The 22,902-nt window shown below is 41.2% G+C and overlaps 1 protein-coding gene across 3 annotated transcripts in view; it reads left to right on the top strand.

The window, feature by feature from the left end:
* Positions 1 to 22,902, top strand: part of UGGT2 (UDP-glucose glycoprotein glucosyltransferase 2) — a 446,216-nt gene that overhangs the window by 294,841 nt on the left and 128,473 nt on the right. For all 3 annotated transcript variants that reach the window (XM_040336106.1, XM_040336105.1, XM_040336104.1), the window contains exons 25-29: positions 11,403 to 11,505; positions 15,825 to 15,904; positions 16,255 to 16,444; positions 17,842 to 18,000; positions 22,647 to 22,732. In XM_040336106.1, the coding sequence (XP_040192040.1) occupies positions 11,403 to 11,505; positions 15,825 to 15,904; positions 16,255 to 16,444; positions 17,842 to 18,000; positions 22,647 to 22,732 (618 nt within the window). The remainder of the gene's footprint in view (positions 1 to 11,402; positions 11,506 to 15,824; positions 15,905 to 16,254; positions 16,445 to 17,841; positions 18,001 to 22,646; positions 22,733 to 22,902) is intronic.

Genomic DNA, 22,902 nt, shown 5'->3' with positions numbered 1-22,902 from the left:
GTATAAAGATCACACAACCTAATGTGTGAAATAATAGTCCATAAAACAAAATGACTTTCCAATTGATGACATATAGTATTGAATGTCTAGTTGCCTGAAGAGATCACCGATGCATCAAAATGTAAATATAATGAGATACTCTTACCATGGGGTGTGGACTGTTTTGTAACAGTAAGTCTCATACGCTTGATGGTCACAACGGACCTGGATCACTGCACGAAGGGTCTCCCTGGATGATGATATACGTTTCAATCACTTGGGTGAGATGGAAACCAAAGGCAACAGGAACCGGATTCATGGGCCTTTCCGATGCAGGATGTGAATAGAAAAATTCCAACGAACTCACGGAACAAGGAAGAAACAAAAAGAGTGCTCCAGATGGTGCAGGTCAAAATAAACGGTGACAGGTTTTATTTTTAAAAATTCATATAACAAAAAAGGAATAAAGTGATCACATGAAAATATAAAAGCAGTATAGGGTGCTGAAAATCGGAAACCAACGTGTTTCGGCTTAGAGAGCCGTCACCAGGGGCATGTTACTGCACCCCCATACTGCTTGCTTTTATACATGTACCAGACCAAGGCCGGCCCAAACAGGGGCGGGTACAGGAAATGCTATAACAGATCATAAGGGAGCAGGAAATGATGTAGTGCATGTTACATACATCATAAATGCACCCAGCACATACATAAATTAACCAAATATAGATTTTTTTTTTTTTTAAAGAACTCTAAAAATTCATGGGCACATATGTATATTAGATGGGGTTAAAAACATCTTAAACTACAGATGTCAAAAGATGAACCTCCTTATACTCAAATAGGATGACTATAATAATAATGTGATCTGGTGGTCTTATGGGCACGATACATAGACGACATCCTCTTCCTCTGGAAAGGCAATAGGGAGTCCTTAGACTCCTTTATGGCCTGCCTGAACAATAATGATCGTGGCATTGTTTTGTCATACGAGGCGAGCCCTATGTCCATTCATTTTTTGGACTTAGAGATTTCAGCCATCAACGATCACTTTGAATTTAAAACCTACCTACCGGAATTAATACATTCCTGTCGATAGTTGCCATCACCGCCAGTGGTTATAGTCTGTTCCTCGAGGCGAATTTCTCCACCTCAGGAGGAATTGTACCAACCAGAGAGATTTTCAGTCCCAATGTGGTATCCTAAGAGGGAGGTTCCTGGACAAAGGGTATCAGCCCACTGCACTGGATGATGCCATCAATGCAGTGTCCACCATTGGGAGACCCTCCCTTTTAGTTGACAAACCACAAACTGGCAGAGATGATAGGTTTAAGTGGTCATTTTTCACTGCATACTCTACCCAATATAGTGACATTAAAAAGATCCTAAACAGGCATTGGAAAGTCTTATGCCGTGATAAAATTCTTGGACCTTCCCTACCTAAAAAAGCGGAGTTATTTTCAGCGGAGCACGCTCTATTCAGAGCGATGTGGCTCCCAATACCATCGATCCTCCCAAAAAGGCCTTGTTTTTCCCTGAAGCTAATGGTTATCATCCGTCTCTGGATATTGTTAGTAAGGTCTCTGTGGTGGTTGCCTCCCTATCTGGGCAGGTTGGTAAACCTCATACACAGATATTGCACAAAACCATTTTTTTACATTATAAGTTTCCTGCTCATTGGCTCATTTTGTTGTTATGCCATTATGCGCATATATATTGATTTGTGGCCCCTAGGTTTGCCTATTACAGACATGGAGCCTTTGTCTTCGTGTATGGGCATTCCTATAGAGGGCGAGTCTGTTTGGTTTGATCGCATGATGTTAGGTCATCGTCATGCGATCCTTCCATTGGCTGACACTACGGGCCACGGGGTCCCCTGTACCGGAGTGTCATTGGTTCATGTTCCATATTGCCAGTTTTTAGTGGGTGGTCAACTGGCCACCAACACTGGAGCGCGATTGGTCGACGCTCCTGGGAACGCGATTGGTTGCGGCTCCGGTGTCGTGACATCACCGCGCACTGTCCCCGGTGACTGTGGCGAGCTCGCAGTGAGGCGCCTTGCGTGCACCGTCTGCGGGGTTTGAATCGGAGCCTTAATGAGGGGGTTCCCTTGGGGATGTTTGCCCACAAGCTAGCATACATCTGGCGATCGCCGTGACGTCAGTGAACAGCGTCCAGGCGATGCCTGGGGTTACATCCGGTGTATGAGGTGTGGTCACATCACATACATGAGGTGTCCCCAAACGTTATTACTGAATGGTGTCACCTGCATAGGAATCACATTATTATAGTCATCCTATTTGAGTATAAGGAGAATTCATCTTTTGACATCCGTAGTTTAAGATGTTTTTAACCCCATCTAATACACATATGTGCCCATGAATTTTTAGAGTTATTTTAAAACAATTTTTTCTATTTTTGGGGAGTGCAGTTATGATGTATGGAACATGCACTACATAATTTCCTGCTCCCTTATAATCTATTATACCATTTCCTGTTCCCGCCCCTGTTTGGGCCGGCCTTGGTCTGGTACATGTATAAAAGCAAGCAGTATGGGGTGCAGTAACATGCCCCTGGTGACGGCTCTCTAAGCCGAAACGCGTCGGTCTCCGCTTTACAGCACCCTATACTGCTTTTATATTTTCATGTGATCACTTTTTTATTCGTTTTTTGTAATATGAATTTTTAAGAAAAAAACCTGTCACGGTTTATTTTGACCTGCACCATATGGAGCACTCTTTTTGGTTTCTTCCTTGTTGCTCCGTGAGCTCTTTGGAATCTTTCTATTCGCATCCTGCATCGGAAGGCCCATTTATCCGGTTTCCGTTTGCCTTTGGTTTCCATCTCAGTGATTGAAACGTATATCATCATCCGGGGAGACCCTTCGTGCAGTGATCCAGGTCCGTTGTGACCATCAAGCGTATGAGACTTACTGGTAAGAGTACCTTATTATATTTACATTTTGATTCATCAGTGATCTTCAGGCAACTAGTCATTCAATACTATGGGCTAGATTCACATACCTTTAGGCGGGCATAGCGTATCTCCTATACGCTACGCCGCCGTAACTTTGAGAGGCGAGTATGGTATTCTCAAAGATTTTGCGGCCGAAGTTGCGGCGTAGCGTATTAGGGCCGGCATAAGCCCGCCTAATTCAAATGTTGAAGCTGTGGGCGTGTTTTATGTATATTAAGTGTGACCCCACATAAATGACGTCTCGATCGTACGGCACATGCGCCGTCCGTGGATGTATCCCAGTGCGCATGCTCCAAATGACGTCGGCAAATCGTCAATGCTTTCGACGTGAACGTAAATTACGGCCAGCCCCATTCACTGACGAGTTACGCAAACGACGTAAAACTTGAAAAATTTGACGCGGTTCCGACGTCCATACTTAACATTGGCTGCGCCATCTTTTTGGTGGTTTATCTTTACGCCTGAAAACCCCTTACGTAAACGGCGTGTCTTTACTGCGACGGCCGGGCGTACGTTCGTGAATAGGCGTATCTAGCTAATTTACATATTCTAGGTGTAAATCAGCGTACTCGCCCCTATCGGCCAGCGTAAATATGCAGTTAAGATACGACGGCGTAGGAGACTTACGCCGGTCATATCTTAGCAATATTTAAGCGTATCTCAGTTTGAGAATACGCTTAAATATACGACGGCGGGGATTCGGACTTACGACGGCGTATCTACTGATACGCCCGTCGTAAGTCTACCTGAATCTGGCCCTATGTCATCAATTGGAAAGTCATTTTGTTTTATGGACTATTATTTCACACATTAGGTTGTGTGATCTTTATACTGATCCAGCATCGTGGTGTATGGTCTTCACATGGACTTTTTCTTTTTTCACATTTATTAAGGTGTAATTCAATGTACATATTCTTCATATCACTATAAGTATTGTGCACAATATACTTAGCGCTGCACTATTGCAGTGATCTATCGGCCTTCTGGACCAGTGTCTTACTTCTTTGATGACTTCTCTGCCTGGCTACACTATGTTCTCTTCTGCAATACCCACTATTATTCTTGGCGATCCCCACCAATGTTAGCAGCTCAGCTGCATCCCAACTTTTCAACTTGACCTCATCCTTTGACCTTACACAATGGACACATTCCCCCACTCACTCTGATGGTAATACCCTCAACCTTGTTTTCTCCCATCTTTGCGCCCCCTACACCAACCTCACCAACACCCCCTTTCCTCTCTCTGATCACTTCAAAAACAAGATTGAAGCAATTTGTGGGGACATCTCCACTGCACAGACATCTAACCCACTTAACATACCCTGTACTAATCCACTCTCAACACTCTCCTCTCTTGACCTTGCTACTACCAAAGAGGTCTCTAAAGTTTTCTTTGAAGCCCGCCTTACAACCTGTCCCCAGATCCTGTTCCCTCACATCTACTACGGTCACCCTCTTCTTCTATTTTATTCTGCCTTACTCACATCTTCAATCTCTCCCTCTACTGGCACATTCCCCTCCCCTCTAAAACATGCCCTGATCACCCTCATACTTAAAAAGCCCTTACTGGATCCCACTAGCCTGAACAACTTAAGACCCATCTCCTTGCTCCCATTTGCATCAACTTTTAGCACACTTGGTCTCACTGACAACTACCTTCTTGACCCCTTACAGTCTGGCTTTTGCTTGCTACACTCCACTGAAACTCACTAATGACCTACTAACTGCTAAAACCAATGGCCACTATGCAATACTTGTACTACTCAACCTCTCTGCAGCCTTTGATACTGTTGACCATCCCCTCCTCCTCAAAAAACTCCACTCTCTTGGCCTTTAAGACTCTGCTCTCTACTGGCTCTCCTCCTACCTATCACAGTGCTCCTTCAGTGTGATCTATAACTCTGTTTCCTCTTTCTGTTAGGAGTACCTCAAGGTTCTGTACACCTCCTCTTATGGTCTGTTAATAAACTCCCATGGCTTCCAGTACCACCTCTATGCCTACGGCACACAAATCTATCTCTCTACTCCTCATCTGACTCCTTCAGTCTCCTCTGGCATTACTAACTCACTAACTGACATATCAGCATGGATGTCACACCACTTTTTTAAACTCAATCTTTCTAAAACTGAGCTCATAATTTTTCCTCCAGCCCGTGCCTCTCGCCCCCACTTCCCCATCAAGATCAATAAAACAACCATCAGTCCCTCACCTCATGCCAAGGTACTAGGTGTAATCCTGGACTCTGACCTGTCCTTTCAGTTCCAAATCCAATCACTGTCCAAATCATCCAGACTTCACCTCCGAAACATCTCCAAAATATGCCCCTTTCTAACCATCGAGACCACTAACCAACTTATTCACTCCCTTGTTATCTCTCGCCTTGACTATTGTAACTCCCTCCTCACTGGCCTACCTCTCCACAAGCTATCCCCTTTTCAGTCTATTATGAATGCAGCTGTCAGACTCGTCCACCTTACCAACCGTTCAGTGTCTGGCACTCCTCTCTGCCAATCCCTCCACTGGTTTCCCATTGCCCAACAAATTACAATTAACGCTAACAATAACATACAAAGCCATTCAAAATTTTGCCCCAAGCTACATCACCAATCTTATCTCCAAATATCACCTAAACTGTCCTCTCCGCTCCTCCCAAGACCTTCTGCTCTCTAGCTCCCTTTCCATGCTCATCTCCAGGACTTCTCAAGAGCCTCTCCCATCCTCTGAAACTCACTACCCCAATCTGTCCCGCTATCTCCTACCCTAGACATCGTTTTAAGAGTGCGGCAGTCCAGGATCTTCTTCTATCCAATATCTCCTACCCTTTCCACTTTTAAGCGATCGCTAAAATCTCAACTCTTCAGGGTGGCCTATCCGGCCTCCACCTAACAACCAATTCTTCTACTCCCCTCATCAGCTTATCCCTCACAGTCCCTACCTTTTGTTTCAACAGCCCCTCCCTCTTGATTGTAAGCTAGCAGGAGCAGGGCTCCTCTAACCCTCTTGTTTTGAATTGTACTGTTGGTGTAGTTTCTCCCTACATTGTAAAGCACTGCGCAAACTGTTGGTGCTATATAAATCATGTATAATAATAATAAATGCATAGAATTGTTTTTAAATTATGCCAGTCATACTGTGTGTTTATTTGTGTTTACGTGCAGTCAGTTTACAGGAGCTGTATTTAGAGAAAATAGAATTCTGTGTGTCTAGGATCCGATTAGACACTCTAAATGTGGCTAAACCTGCTTTAAAGCAGAAATATCTAAACTCAAGAAAAAGTGATCTGGAATACATACAAGTATTTTATACTTTCCATTTGACTTTTCTTTTGTTTAGAAAAGCTAAACACAGATAATACGAATAGGAAGGAGCTTAACCTGTTGAATTAAAAAAAGGCTCATAAAGAGAACAATACCTGATATGAAAATAGCGATTTCAGTTCTTAAAGTAATTTATTGTCCCTCCTCCACCAACGTCTCGCTTTTGGTCCATCACTGTGATGGACAACTTTGATGACAAATAGTGAGGGAGGGATAGTAGTGGGGGGTTGGAAAATGCTTGACCTCAAGAAGTGAAATCATTATTAGTATATTAGTTCTCCCGGGGTTTGTGAATGTTTTAGTTTTTAGATTTACATGTCTGTATGGGGTTAAGGAGTTTTACAGTAAACATGGTTTCCAGTTAAATCTGGAGTAAAATCTGCTTACTAAAAATATGTCTTCTGGTATGATCCCCATATATTCAGCATCTAATGCTTGTCTAGGGGAGTGTTATATTTACCTTAGTCCCACAACAGCTGGAACTTCTCTTTGCTTCAGGGCACCCTCAATGAGGTGTCTCTGGAGTCCATACCTCCTCTTAATACAAGAAAGGACTTTGCTGGCTTTGGAAACCGCAGCTTGTCATTGCATGCCATTATTGAGCTTATGATCAACTAAAACCCCCAGATCCTTCTCCACTACAGATCCCCCCAGTTGTACTCCCCCTAGCATGTATGATGCATGCATATTCTTAGTCCCTAAGTGCATAACTTTACATTTATCAACATTAAACCTCATCTGCCACTTAGTCGCCCAATTAGACAGAGCATTGAGGTCAGCTTGTAAATTGGAGACATCCTGCAAGGACGTTATTACACTGCATAGCTTGGTGTCATCTGCAAAGACAGAAATGTTACTTTTGATCTCAGACCCAATATCATTTATAAATATATTGAAAAGTAAGGGTCCCAGCACTGAACCTTGGGGTACACCGCTGATAACCTTGGACCATTCAGAGTAAGAATCATTAACCACTACTCTCTGAATTCTGTCTGGATTCTGGATGATCGGTCCATCCGATGAAAACGGTCTGATCGTTTTCATCAGTTAACCGATGAAGCTGACTGATGGTGCCTACACACCATCAGTTAAAAAACCGATCGTGTTCAATGCTTCCAAGCATGCGTTGACTTGATTCTGAGCATGCGTGGATTTTTAACCGATGGACGTGCCTACTAACTATCGTTTTTTTTCTATCGGTTAGGTAACCATCGGTTAAATTTAAAACAAGATTGAATTTTTTTAACCGATGGATAAATAACCGATGGGGCCTACACACGATCGGTTTGGTCTGATGAAAACGGTCCATCAGACTGTTCTCATCGGTTTGACCGATCGTGTGTACGTGGCATTAGAGTATGTTGATCCAATATTGAATCAGTGAAGACACCCGGTGCCCCCCCAGCATGGATTGGGCAAATATATCTGCTTAGCAGATATTAAGAACTCCAAAGATTTTATATGCGCATCAGTGAGCTTTCAACCTTCACTATGGGTATAACTGCACATCAGCTGTCCAGTCTGCTTGGTTGGATTCCACAGGTGTATCCCCCACAGCTATCAACAGTCAAGGGAACTCCAGAGTCTGGTCACACAGTGTGCATAGGGAAGAGGAAGATGAACTCATTGTGTAACATTCTTTAAAAGCACACAGGCGTTTATTAAAGGTTCTGGCCTGACGTACGTTTCGTTCAATGGGAATTCTTTTGTTAGGCAGTAAGAGCCAGTGGTGCTCACATCACCTCCTTATATCCAGAGAAAATTATAATGCCGAACACTAGAGAGCAGTACAACTATCAAACAGTATTGGAACCAGCGTGAACCGCTAGGGCATATTGCTGTTGTCCAAAATTCCTCCTATGGTGGCCATGTTTCCTAGAGATCCACTGTGCTCTATTTCAGCAACAATTGACCAAACGTATTGCTGTTTGAAACTGCACATACGATCAGTCCACGCACATATTATATTATAAATAATCAAATATTATTTTCAGTCAACCATAGTGAAATTGGTCCTATCATAACCATATCATACCCATCAACTAATGTTTATAATCCCACTATAAATATAGTGGTGATTATCTTCATCAAAATTCATTTATGCACAATTAAACATAAATCAATAATTACTATAATATAATAAAATGGTGGATGATGGATAAAACAAATGAAATTTTAAATGCAATAAAATAAACAAAATAAATGTAGTCCCAACTAATTAAAATATTTAACTATTGTTGATAAAACTAGTAATATCCCACTCAACATTTAACCCATTTGACTGATGAGATCTGAGTTTCTCACCTGGATGTATGTAAAACCATATTACTGCCCCTCCAATGTGGTATACCAATCTCAATACCCAACACCTTCAGTTGTGATGGATCCTTATTGTGTTGTAACGCAAAATGCCTAGAGAGGTTATGTTTTGGAAATCCCTTCATGATGTTGGCTAAATGCTCACCCACTCTAATGTGTAATGCCCTCTTGGTCCTCCCTACATATTGTTTACCACAACTACATTGGAGTAGATAAACTACATTCTTTGTATTACATGATTTGAAGTTTTCTATTTGATATGATTTATCTGTAACTGTAAATTAAAAAGTTGTGGTCCTAATGGAGTTGGAACCCGCACATTTGCATACAGTGCACTTCCTACAAGGGAAAACAAAACTTTCAAATTTGCAAAAAAAGTGGGCCTAATTGGGGGCTATAGGACATCTTAATCCTGGTGCCTTCCTAAAAATAACCTATGGCTGTTCAGGGAGAGGAGGACCCAGAATCTCATCACTCTTTAATACACTCCAATGTTTTTTAAGCAATCGGTTGACCATTCTATGCTGACTAGAATAGGTAGTATGGAAAAACCATTTGTGCCAGAATGATATCCCTGTCCAATGTCGCTACTTGCTGGATGGTAGCATCCAAACCTTTCAACAAAAATCTCTGCCTGATTATCTCAGATTGTTTCATAAAATTGTTCTTATCAGAACAATTTCTTCTAATCCTCAAAAATTGGCTCTTTGGAATAAGAGAAAGACAATTGGGATGATGGCAACTGGACATTGGTATGTAGCCATTTCTATCTGTTTGTTTTTTTTAGTAATTCTTGGTGCTAAAACCGTTACCTTTCCTTATAACAACTAAATCCAAGAAATTTACTTCCATATCACTGTATTCATTATTCCATTTAATACCCAAAAGATTTGCATTTATTTCCTCCATAAAGGTCAATAGTGTGTACCTTGTACCCTTCCAAATGAACAATGCCTTATCAATGTAACAACCCCAGAATATAAGCTCTCTTGTTGGTGTATTGAAAATGGCTTTTTCCTCCCAGTGGGCCATAAATAAATCGGCCACACTTTGAGCAAGTTTGGCCCCCATAGCCATTAAAAAATATAATTTAAAAAAAACTTCATTGCTTTAAGAGCCTCATCATGTGGAATTATGGTATAAATTGAAGATACATCAGCAGTTACCAGTATGCAATCTTCCTCCACTGTCATCTCATTAAGAGGTGTAATAGTATCTTTGGTAGCTTTAAGATATACTGGTGCATTAGTCACCAGTAGCTGTAGGAAAAAGTCAATGTACTTCCCAGCTCTAGAAGTCACAGACTCAATCCCACTAACTATGGGGTGACCTGGATGTTTTTTCAAGCAACTTATGAATTTTTGGGAGGTATTTTTACGCTGGTTCCAATACTGTTTGATAGTTGCACTGCTCTCTAGTGCAGTGTTTTTCAACTCCAGTCCTCGGGGCACACCAACAGTTCATGTTTTCAGGATTTCCCTCAGATGAAACGGCTGTGGTAATTACTATGGCAGTAAAACTGATCAAATCACCTGTGCAAAATAATGGAAAGCCTGAAAACATGACCTGTTGGTGTGCCTTGAGGACTGCAGTTGGGAAACACTGCTCTAGTGTTCAGCATTAGAATATAAGGAGGTTATGTGAGCACCACTGACCCTTACTTCCTCACAGAAGAAGTCCCTTTTGATCAAACGTGCGTCAGACTAGGCACAGTGCAGAGGTGACGTCTGCACACCGTGGAGGGTGCTGGACAAATAAGTGTTTCCATTTGAGCATATTTTATCGTTTTTGCTGTAAGTAGAACCTTTGATAAACTCCTGTTCTTCCTCTTCCATATGCATGCTGTGTGACCGGAATCTAGAGTTCCCTGTGGGGGATACACCTGTGGAATCCAACCAAGCAGGCTGGACAGCTGATGCGGTTATACCCGTAGTGAGGGTTGAAAGCTCACTGATGCACATATAGACCTTTTGGAGGTCATAATATCTGGTAAGCAGATATATTTGCCCTATCTATCCTGTGGGGAGCACCGGGTGTCTTCACCGATTTTGAATATTGGATCAACGCACTCTTTGTTTAGTTGGGATATTTGGACTATTTTCCCTTTTTTTTTTTTTTTTTTTTTATATATAATAGATGGACTTTATGCACTTTATCTAAATAGGGTTATGTTTAACAGCGCTACACGTTGATTTCGTTGTTTTTTTTGTATGAGGTGTATATTTTTGTGAGTGCTGCTGTCTGTCACAGATCATCTCATTGTCATTTTTTTATTTATTTTGTATACAAATATCGCAATATCGTTTTTTGAACACATTAAGGATTTTATTTTACTTTCACTTTCTATGATTCTGTTAAGCAGGATATAGAGGGTGAATCTCCTTAATGGGGACACGCACCGCAATAAATTATGTCAAGCATTTTAATCCCTCTCCAGTCTATCCAAAACAAAAAAATTGCCTTTTAGTTATCCTTTAAGCATTCAATATTTTTTTTTCTAGATCTAATCATTTTAAGGGAGAGGATTGAAAAGGAATTCCCCACAAAATGTGCTAAAACGCCTTTTTTTTTTTTTTTTTTTTTACATGCAAATATAAATAAGCAATTTTTACTTTTTTTTTCTATTTGTAGCCAGCCCTGCTAAATACCATTTAATATGCAGTGCACAATTTAAAATCTGCCAAGTTTAGATACAGTTTTTACATTTGCTTCTCTCTGTATTATCTTCCACATGTGTACTGAAAAGTGTTGAAAATGATTTCTAGCTGCAGCTATAATAATGACATTCTGTCTTATTCATTTCTTTGCAGTCTTATCAAAGTTGAACCCCAAGAGGAGGGTCCTTTTATTGATGTATTAGCTGTGTTTGACCCTCTGTCAAGAGACGCACAACGAATGTCACACTTCTTGATTGTAAGTGAATACTGTACTTAATGTTCTCTTGTCTCTCCTATGTTGAATTAGTTCTGTGGTATGTAAGAGGGCTTCACTCAGAGAGTAAAAGTGGGAGAATGAATTGATGTGTTTACTTTGTACTTGTTCTGCTTGACTTACTTGCCAAATATTCAGGGCCAGATTCACATAGAACTACGTTACGCTGTGGCGGCGTAACGTATCCCATTTACGTTATTCCGCCGCAAGTTTACAGCGTAAGTGCCTGATTCACAAAGCACTTACCTGTAAACTTGCGGCGGCGTAGCGTAAATCCGCTCGGCGCAAGCCCGCCTAATTCAAATAGGGCGGGCACCATTTAAATTAGGCGCGTTCCCGCGCCGAACGTACTGCGTATGCTCCGTCCGTAAAATTACCCGACGTGCATTGCGCTAAATGACATTGCAAGGACGGGCAAAGCGGACGTTCGTGAATCGGCGAACTAGTCATTTGCATATTCTACGCCGACCGCAATGGAATCGCCACCTAGCGGCCGGCCTAGAATTGCAGCCTAAGATCCGACGGTGTAACACAGTTACACCTGTCGGATCTTAGGGCTATCTATGCGTAACTGATTCTATGAATCAGCCGCATAGATACGCCGTCATATCTCTGAGATACGATTGTCGTATCAGGAGATACGCCGTCGTATCTCTTTTGTGAATCTGGCCCTCAGTACTTTAGGGCCTCTTGCCCACTGCTGTAAAGAACAGCATATACAGTGTAAAATACATCTGTTTTGGTGCCGGGAGACATATTTACATTTTTATTTTGTGTAATACATTTTTATTACAAAACATAGAAAAAGTACAGAAAGTCACACAGTGTGGCTCTCTGAAAAGTACAGTAAAACCTTGGATTGCGAGCATGCTTGTAATCCAAAGCACTTGTATATCAAAGCAAATTTCCCCATAAGAAATAATGGAAACTCAGATGATTCATTCCACAACCATTTATTCATAAATCCTTCCGTTTATAATCCATATAAAAACATTATAGCAATATGATAGGTTGTGTAACCATAAAATGTCCATCCACAAATGGCAGCCTCCACAAGAGGATTAGAAGCAAAATCCAGCAGGAACTACAGAGTATAAAAGAGAAGAGAGGTGCCTCTAAAGGCCCATTCACACAATCAGACTTTTTGACAACAAATGTCCGACGGACCTGTTTGATCGGACAATCTGACCATGTGTACGCTCCATCGGACAAACTTTTTGTGTTTCTCATCGGACAAATGTTCGCTGTGCAAACAGACAAACTTTCTGGTAACAAATGTCCTACGTCGGCTATTCTGATCGTGTGTACACAAGTCCATCGGACAAACATGCATGCTCAGAACCAATGCTAAAGATCAGACAACAATAGCAGAAGTTGCCCATGGTGGCGGAAAATATTTGAAAAACCACGTGATTTGGTGAAAGTTAGCTGAAAAAGTCCTGCCGTGTGTATGAGAACAAGTTCACAGCCAATAATGTTGATTTGTATAAAAACATGGTGCATTCTATCAATGCATTTTGTGTTACTAAAACACTTCATCAGGAGTGAGTGCATCCACTATTCTGCAAGAAATATAAAAACCAGTACACTCTAATTGAAACTCCAACATTAAAAGAAGAAAACAAATAGAAAGATGTTAAGGCTAAATGGCTTACATGAAACTGGGGTTGAGAGGTATGTACTACTGTAATTTAGGAGACAACTCCCCTTCTATGTTCAATTGAATCAGGGAAGGAGGCATATAGTACACAGTATGTGCCTCATGCAAAGTCCCAACCCCTCCCCACCCTTATCTATATAAGCCATGTGTAGCTTTCCCTTAAAAGAATGCAAATTGTCTGGCAGTATTTTCTGATAACATGCTGCATTCATCTTGCTAGCAATCTTCACAAGATTCCCTGTGCCTTTAGAGCTTGCACCACCATGCTTCACTGTGGGGATGATATTCTTGTCGCTATAGGCTTTGTTGACCCCTCCTCAAACATTATGGTTGTGTCCATAAAGCTTTATTTTGGTCTCGTCACTCCAGATTAAAGTGTGCCAGAAGCTGTGAGGTGAGTTAAAGGGTCACTAAAGGATTTTTTTTTTAGCTAAATAGCTTCCTTTACCTTACTGCAGTCCTGGTTTCATGTCCTCATTGTTCGTTTTTGCTCTAATCCTTCTCTGTTCTGAACACTTCCTGGTTGTCTGTTTCCTGATGAAAAAAGTCATGGGAGCTTTCTCTCTGTGGTCACTAATCAAGGAGGTGTGAATACTGTGTGTCTAAAACCCCTCAACACCAATCAGTTTCGTTTTCCAAACCATCACTGCCCTGTATTGGCTCTGTGCAGCAGAGAAGCAGGAAACATGCAAAAACGAAACTGAAACTACAGGTACATTATATGATTGATTTGTATCTATTTTAATCATTTTTAAAAGGAAACAGTTAACTATTATGTCTCTATACCCTGTAAACAGTCATTTCAGCAAAAAAAAATGTTTTCCTTTACAACTCCTTTAAGGTGTTGTCAGGCATATAGTAACCAGGCTTTTTTGTGGCATTGACACAGTAAAGGCTTCTTTCTGGCTACTCAACCATGCAGCTAATTTTTGTTCAAGTATTGTCGTATTGTGCTCCTTGAAACAACCACATTTTTTCTTTTGTATCCCAAACACTTTATCTCGTAGCTGTGGCTGCAGTCTTTCTTGCTCTACCTGACCTTGGCTAGGTATCAAGCGATCCCCCATTTCCCCCTTCTTAATAAGTGATTGAACAGTACTGACTGGCATATTCAAGGCTTTGGATACCTTTTTATAGTCTGTTCCATCTTTATAATATTACATTACTTTGTTACACACTTCTTTTCACAGTTCTTTTCTGCCCCCCAGTGCATCCATGTGAGGGCTAACAAACTTATTGATTATTTATACACAGACACTAATTGCACTTTTGACTACTTCTGGACCAAGCCTATTTCTGACACTTGTTGTTTACAAGTTAAAATCAGTATTTTTGCTAGATTTTTTTTGATTTTATTTTTTTTAGCAAAGACTAACATGGCGGTTGTTGCAATATTTTATGTCGCACAGTAATTGGGCAGCAGTCTTTCAAAGGCAATTCTTTTTTTTAAATACACTTTTTTGAATAAAACAGTAAGAAAACGGTAAAGTTAGCCCAATTTTTTTGCATATTGTAAAAGATGATGTTATGCCGAGTAAATAGATACCTAACATGTTATGCTTTAAAATTGCACACACTCGTGGAAGGGCGACAAACTACGGTACTTAAAAATCTCCATAGGCAAAGTTTAAAAAATGTTAGCGGTTACCTGTTTAGAGTTAGAGACGGTCTTTTGCTAGAATTATTGCTCTCGCTCTTACGACCGTGTTGATACCTCACGTGTGATATGCATTTTCTTTGGAGCTTATTGAACACGGCCCCTTTAAAAAAAAAGTTATAAAAGTGAGAGTAATAGGCAGTGACAGGTACTCTTTATGGAGGAATTGGGGGTCTAAAAGACCCCAAATACCTCCTTTTGCGCTTCAAAGTATTCAAAAAAGCCAAACTCTGCATTTTGGAATACTGTAATTTATTTATTTTTTTAAATCTGTGCCATTGGCAGCCAAGTAAACCGGAACTGATGTCGCTTCCATCTTTTTACATGGGAGACCCGATCAAAGCTGTTTCTGGCTTTGTTCGGGACTCCAAACAGCTGGCGGACGTGTGGGTGGGAAGGGGGATCGTGGCTGAGCGGCGGAAGGCAAAAGGGGAGGTTGTCCTCTTCCGATCCTTATGATAATGGCAGAGTGGCTCATTAGCCGTGTCAGTTGTTATCAAGATACAGCCGTCCGCTAGCTCTGGAAAATGGTACTGGGGTGATGCCTGCAACTGCAAGGCATGATCAGTCATAATTTCAGTATCAATGGCAAAATGTCATGATTTCTGCCAGGGTATGCAAACTTTTGAGCTATACTTATCTTTCCTGCTGCCCCTACTACTTAAGGCTGCTCAGTTTCAGAGAACGGGTTCCTTGAAGTTTTCTAGTAAACCAGCACTTCCAGGCATGTAAATTTCTGTGCCCTCTGCAGCTCTCACTAGTTTCCCCATGGCCTCACATCGCTCTAGTCATAATAGTGACATGAGGTCAAAGGCTGAATCTGAATCTTATGTAATATGCCCTGGTAAAGAACTCCAAGCAAATAATGCCTCTGAAAAGAACTAAACTCAGAACACCAGTGCTGAAATAGTAAAGTAGTGAACATTTTATGTGACAGTGTTTGTCTGTTAGTTACAGTATGCAATTTTTGTTTGTGCTTTTTAGGTGCTTTCCCGAATATTGAATATGAAGCTGACCATGTTCTTCAATTGCAAAGCAAAACTTTCAGAAATGCCTTTGAAAAGGTAGGAAAAACTTGTATTTTGTAGAAAAGGAATATGTATATGGGCCCTTTTATTTGTTCCATTATCCTATGCTTGGAATGACATAACCGTACTCCGAATCCCAGAGATTTTTCATAGATCTAGGGGATGACAAAGCAATTGTGCATTACCTGGACAGATTTATTGGTACTTGTAAAAATCCTGCACTTTTCTGTAAACTTATTGTGTGCGTATAGTAATTACAAATTACAATACATATAGTCAACATGAACAGTTGGAGAAAGAGACATTGGGTTTCTTTCTAACTGATGGGTTTTGTGGCTGCTCATTTTCTGCTTTGTAACTTTATTTTTTATTTTTTCCTCTTTCAGTTTCTATCGACTTGTGCTCGAGCCAGAACTAACATTTTTAAGCAACAACAGCCTCTCTTCAGGTCCTTCAGCAAAATTCTTAGATATGCCTGAGTCACCTCTGTTAACGCTGAACATGATTACCCCAGAGAGCTGGCTGGTAGAAGTTGTACACAGTTCCTGTGATCTGGATAATATCCATCTACAAGATGTAAGTTCCCACATATAGTTTTTCCAGTAATGGTGATTAGTGAAATGACAATTTCCTCTTGTGCCAGTCCCTTTGTTACTCATTCATTACTGTACAACCACTTGTTACTTAGTATTGTTCATTAAATGTGTAGCTTCATTCCAGCTAAATACATGGTCAAAATTTGTGCATGTGAACTATTTTGTGCCTGAATATGTGTAAATATTTTCAACTGAGTGATGCTACCATTGCCTGCTGTATCTTTGCAGCTTTCTTTTGGTTGTAGCCTCCTGATACTGTTCTCCTCCTGAAAGCTTCCCTAACACCACCATGTCAGCCAGCCCCCGGTGCCTGAAACTTCAGTAGAAAGTGATTTATCCATTGAATAAAACCTTTCAGATTACTTTCTGTTATGCAAAGGATTCTGGAGGTTAACATTGCAGGGAGTTATGCTCATATTTCATCATTATTTTAAAATCATAATTTTTTTAATTCTTTAAATTCTTTTAAAAGCATGTCTCTTCTGAATTCAGATTCCTGCCTGTCTACCCATTTTTCACTAAAGTTCCACTTTAACTTACATATAAGTACTAGGTGTTCCATTTAAAAAAAGATACCCCAGATAAACTTACAGTTGGAATACATACATGTAAACTGTTAAATTGCCACAAACGTTTACATTTATATATTCCAAGTCTTGTGATTAACATTCTCCTATCATACAACATAGCAAAGAAAGTAATCCAGCTATTATATTTTTTCAACTCTACAACCCATTTTATCACTTACTTTTTCATTGTCCTATGAGCAGACTGAAGGTGGAGAGGTGAAATGAGGTTGGTCTTTGCTGTGCAGTGGGGACAATGTGTGAGAATCACAAGACTTACTGATAAATCATTTCCTTTGGGTTAAACAGAACTCTGCCAAATAAAAGAACCTTTGTTGTTGGCACACAAGACAAATTGATAGAGTTAAGGTACAGCAAAAACTGCCTCAGGAAGGTCTATCGGGGAGCACTAATGACCAAACATAGGTCTTATTTCTCAATTATAAAAAAAAAAACAGATAAAATAAGAAAGGGTACACACTGATGGCAGTGTAGTGCTTATTACTAAATACAGTCAACATCATGTTCTAAAAGAAATTGTAGCATGTTTTTGGCAGGGCTGTTGGCTTGAACTGGGCCCAAATATATTCTTTGTCTGAATTTGCACCAAATGTACAGTAAGTTTTTCGTATCCCACCAAGTTTCTTTTTTGTTGTATAATGATGAACAAAAATGAGAACCCCTTACTGAATTATAACAGGTGGGCTACCTGCAGACTCTGGCATTGAGTCCTTGCCTAACTATCTTCCAATGCTAAAAATTATTGTCTAGAAAACTGGCTAGTTACATGACAGATTTTGTATATTTCCAGGTGGATGGAATTATGACAGCGCACTATGAGCTAGAATATTTGTTACTGGAAGGACATTGCTTTGATGTGACTACTGGACAACCCCCAAGAGGACTCCAGTTTACACTGGGCATAAAAAATGATCCAGTTATGAAGGACACCATTGTGATGGCTAATTTGGTGAGTATATTAAGTGTAAAGTAAATCATGTATATTTCATTGGGCGAAATTTTAAACCAAGTAAAATGTTATCTTTATCATACAGTACAGAACACAGGAATCGATTCCTAGACCATGGGCTTTATGCTGCAACCTTCAGATAATTGGACACTAGAAAAAGCTTTACTAAGTTCACCCAATAGTGTCCCCATATAACCCTGCTCCCACTCTGAGACTCAATTTTATTGCAAGTGTTCTTAGATGATTGATGCCTTCTAATTTTGGAGAAGTGTTTCCTGCTATCTTTTCACCAAATGTAACTTCCTCTTTCAACTGACACGTCTTTCAAGCTGACTGCTTACTGTCTTCATGGTGCATTAGCCGTTTCAGGATCAGGGACTCTTTAGCACACCTTGGGAACCATACTCAGAATCTGCAGTCCTCAGTCTGGCCTGTAATGTTTGCTCTGCAGGCATCATCCCGGTACCGTTGTTTAGAGCCGACAATTGGCTATTCAGGCATAACAACCGATGCGGCTAAATGCCGCTCGGTTGTTATGCCGGAGGAGCGGGAGGGGATATCCCGCCACCTCTCGCCGCTCTCTCTGGGCCTCCCGTCACACTGGGAGACCCGATCCTCGATCCGGCACCTCCAGTGTCCAGGCGCTGACTGAAACAAAGCCGTAAACGGCTTAGATTCAGTCTTCGCAATGTAAACGCGGAAGCGACGTCATGACGTCCCTTCCGGGTTTCTCGGCTGCCAATGGCGCCGGATTTAAAAAAGTACACAGTATTCAGAATCGCCGTTTTTGGCAATCTGAATACTTTGAAGTGCAAAGTAGGAATTGGGGGTCTTTTTATTCCCCTGATCCCTCCATATAGAGTATCTGTCGCCACCTATTACTGTCACAAGGGATGTTTACATTACTTGTGACAGCAATAAAAGTGATCAAAACGTAAAAAAAAAAGAAACACAATTTAATATTATAAAATAAATAAGAAAACATTTTTTTTTTTAAAGCGCCCCCTCCCCGCGATTTTGCGCAACAAAGAAAACGCATACAGTAGTCGCGCCCGCATATGAAAACAGTGTTTAAATCACACATGTGAGGTATCGCCGCGATCGTCAGAGCGAGAGCAATAATGAAGTGGTGTGTTATGAGTGAGTGAAAAACGTATTAAGGGCAAGCACATGCGAACTGAATCGCCTCTGGGCGTCTCCAAAGAGTGGCAACTAAACTGTGCTGTGGGGAAGCCTGTGGGGAACCCTGATATAGCCGCCCGCACGGATGCACGCTGGCTGTCAACAACGTCACGTGGGCACGGCACAGACAGGGAGGGACTCCGAGTTGGGAGGAGAACCGCTCATGGACAGAGTTCACCTCCTCGCTGACCAGCAAGAATAGACAAACACACGCCCAGCGCCATGATGTAGGAGCATGACATCACACGCTGGGCGGGATACGTGACGCCGATGCGCTGTGTGCACCAACCACATCACCGCACTCCCGACCGCCCCGGTGAGGGGCAGGGGGAGAGACGACGGGAAGGGGGCATGCAGAGCGCATCGCAGCTCCCCAAGTGACAGACACAAAGACATCCCTGGACATAACCTGTGACCAACAATTGAAACACAGAGCCATGACACCGACGCCTATATGCTGGTTGGTCTCACAGACACAGAGTGGTTGTGTCCTGAGTGTGCAAGACCCGGACATGGTACATGGCCTGTCCAGGGCTTGGCAACCTAACACCTGGGTGGCAGGGGAGCACTGCCAACCCTGTCTAACAAGCCTCTATCCCTAATGCAAAATCTGGGAATAGGGGGAAGGGCGGGACTTTAGATGAGGCACATATGTGGTGCACCTCCATCCCTAATTCGAGAGAAAGAAAGCGGGAGTTTTGGAATTTTAAATGAGGCTGTAGACATGGTGTAGGAAAATTAGGAAAGATGTACAAATTTATTGGTCAGAGAAATGCATGGCACATCACAGGAACAGAAATCACCTTGAAGAAACAACATTGTAATACATATCATTTCTAAATATTCAAACACACATGAAATATGTGCATATGCAATACAGGCATCAAGGGTACAACAATGTATAGCCAAGCGCCACATGGTGGTCTGTGTTGTAAGATGGATACATTAAAATGAGTTTTCCATATGTACAAATATCATCTAGGCAGCAACAAGCGTAAAAGCAAAAAAAAAAAAAAAATGGTGTTAAAAACCAATGAGACCAAAAATATGATATTGACAGATTGGATGATTGTAATATCTGCATCCCTGTTGCCCGGCGCGTTTCGTGTACATGGGACACTCATCAGGGGCTGATGCTTAGGGATATCTACAAGATATATAATAGAGTATCATTACTTGATCTGGTTTGATGGTTAAACAAATAAAGGATGAGACAGTGAGGCACATATTTTATGTGTGTTTGAATATTTATAAATGATATGTATTACAATGTTGTTTCTTCAAGGTGATGTCTGTTCCTGTGATGTGCCATGCATTTCTCTGACCAATAAATTTGTACACCTTTCCTAATTTTCCTACACCATGTCTACAGCCTCATTTAAAGTCCCAAAACTCCCCCTTTTTTTAATTCTAACACTAGACCTCCTCTGTAACTTTAATTTCTGAGAATAATGTAAGCATTCAATTTTTTTTTCTAAGAATTTTTTTTGTCAATCCAGAATCTTTGCTACACACTGCTTGAGCTAGTCTCTTTATGCGGCTATCCAAATTGCGGATCCTCATTAAAGGGGTTGTAAAGGCAAAAAAAAATTTCCCTAAATAGCTTCCTTTACCTTAGTGCAGTCCTCCTTCACTTACCTCATTCTTTGATTTTGCTTTTAAATGTCCTTATTTCTTCTGAGAAATTCTCACTTCCTGTTCTTCTGTCTGTTACTACACACTGTAATGCAAGGCTTTCTCCCTGGTGTGGAGAAAGCCTCTTGAGGGGGGAGAGGGCGAGCAGGAGTGTCAGGACGCCCACTAACACACAGGTCCTTTCTCTATCTGCAAAGTAGAGAGTGTCCTGACTCTCCTGCTCTTCCCCCTCAAGAGGCTTTCTCCACACCAGGGAAAAAAGCCTTGCATTACGGTGGTGAGTTACAGACAGAAGAACAGGAAGTGAGGATTTCTCAGAAGAAATAAGGACATTTAAAAGCAAAATCGAAGGATGAGGAAAGTGCAGGAGGACTGCACTAGGGTAAAGGAAGCTCTTTAGGGAAAAAAAACCTTTACAACCCCTTTAATTAAAGGTTGTACCCAGATCCCCCTGAACTGAATGATTGTGGACTGTGCCTGGAATGTGACCTCTGGATACTTCCCTCTGCATTGTGGTGATTTACAGACCTTTCTGTACTGTATTAGTTAGCTGCAGAGCACGTTCTAAGTTTAAAGATGCAATCGCCATTTTGCATATCCATTTTACATGGAAAGGGTTAAAACACTGATGAACTAAGTACCGTGTCACTACGTGGAGTGTCACGCATGCTCAGTTCCCGCTATTCAGCAGGCAGTAGAACCTTTCCAATACTGCTCCTAATTTCAGACATGCAGTTCCACCTTGATTAGTCTTAGCTGCCACCTACAGTGGCCTGATCATCTCCAGTCATTTGAAACTTTCCTGCTGTTAGTAGCTGGTTCATGAGTATTCAAGTTTCTGAGCCAAGTTGACCCTGCTAAGCAGTGCAACATTTCAGATCCTAAACACAAGAGAAGCAGTCCTGCTGTATCAGTCCCTCCAGTTAATGATCCTCTAACCATTTTGGGGTAGCCTGCAGTCCTCCCTCCAGACACCAATAACCTGAAAGGTGTCCCCTGCTTGAGACCCTAAATTCGCATGCAGGATTTCACAGGTCAAATTACAACTTTGGTTGTGAACTCTAACCTTGGGGGCTATAAGTGTACCTCAAAGCCTTCCCCATCTAGAATCATCATCTGCCTTCCTGATATTGCCCCTGTGGAGTCTCGGACATCTCCCCTAGCTCCCTTTTTTTTTTTAGGTGCATGCCACCCTATAAGAGGAAGAACAGCACATACCTTATATTAATGTAGCTTCTACTAACACTTTACAGGCCTTAAGACTTAAAAAAAAATAAACAATAATAAAAAAGTTTCCCATTTACATGCTACTTAGGAACTCTTGATAAACTATTCACACCTCCCTAATATTTGCAGCACAATATCAGTTTGAGGACCCCTTAATAAGGTAGAAGGCCATTCCCATCTTTTTTCCGAGCAGTGTCGCATCTTAATAGAATGCTGATCATTCACATAGTGCAGTGGCCTCCAAACTACGGCCCACGGGACAGATGTGGCCCTTTGCTTGCCTTTATCTGGCCCTTGAGGCACCATTCCCTCCACTGACACCAGTGTTGGGGCACTTTTCTCTGGTGGTTTTTAGTGGGAGCAGTAACGTTTTGTTTCCTGTGTTGTCTGTCTCCCCCTTCAGTTCGATGTGCACATCTGAATATTTCATCTGGTTCTGTCCAATCCAAAAACAACTTTTAAAACAGGCATGTGTATTACAGCTGGAAATAAAAAAAAAAAGAATGTATACCTTTTCAAAGAGTAATTTAGAACAGGTTCTCTGGGCATAAATACAGTGTTGTTTTTACAAATCTAAAAGCTCCTCATTTTCAACTCAATAGGGATATTTCCAGCTGAAGGCCAATCCAGGGGCATGGATATTAAGACTTCGAAATGGAAAATCGGAAGATATCTATCACGTAGTCTCGTGAGTACTCGAGCAGAAAATCTTTTGTCTGAATGCTTTGCTTTTTGTGTGTGATAGAGACAGGAATACAATAAACCATTCTGCTACAGTGATGCCAGTTAACAAATAAGAATGTTGTCTTCACATTGCTTGTTTGATATAATATATTATACTGATTTGTAATGCTTATA

This window comes from Rana temporaria, chromosome 2 (assembly GCF_905171775.1).
Source record: "Rana temporaria chromosome 2, aRanTem1.1, whole genome shotgun sequence".
Classification (NCBI taxonomy): Eukaryota; Metazoa; Chordata; class Amphibia; order Anura; family Ranidae; genus Rana; species Rana temporaria.
This window is presented reverse-complemented; position numbering and strand designations above follow the sequence as displayed.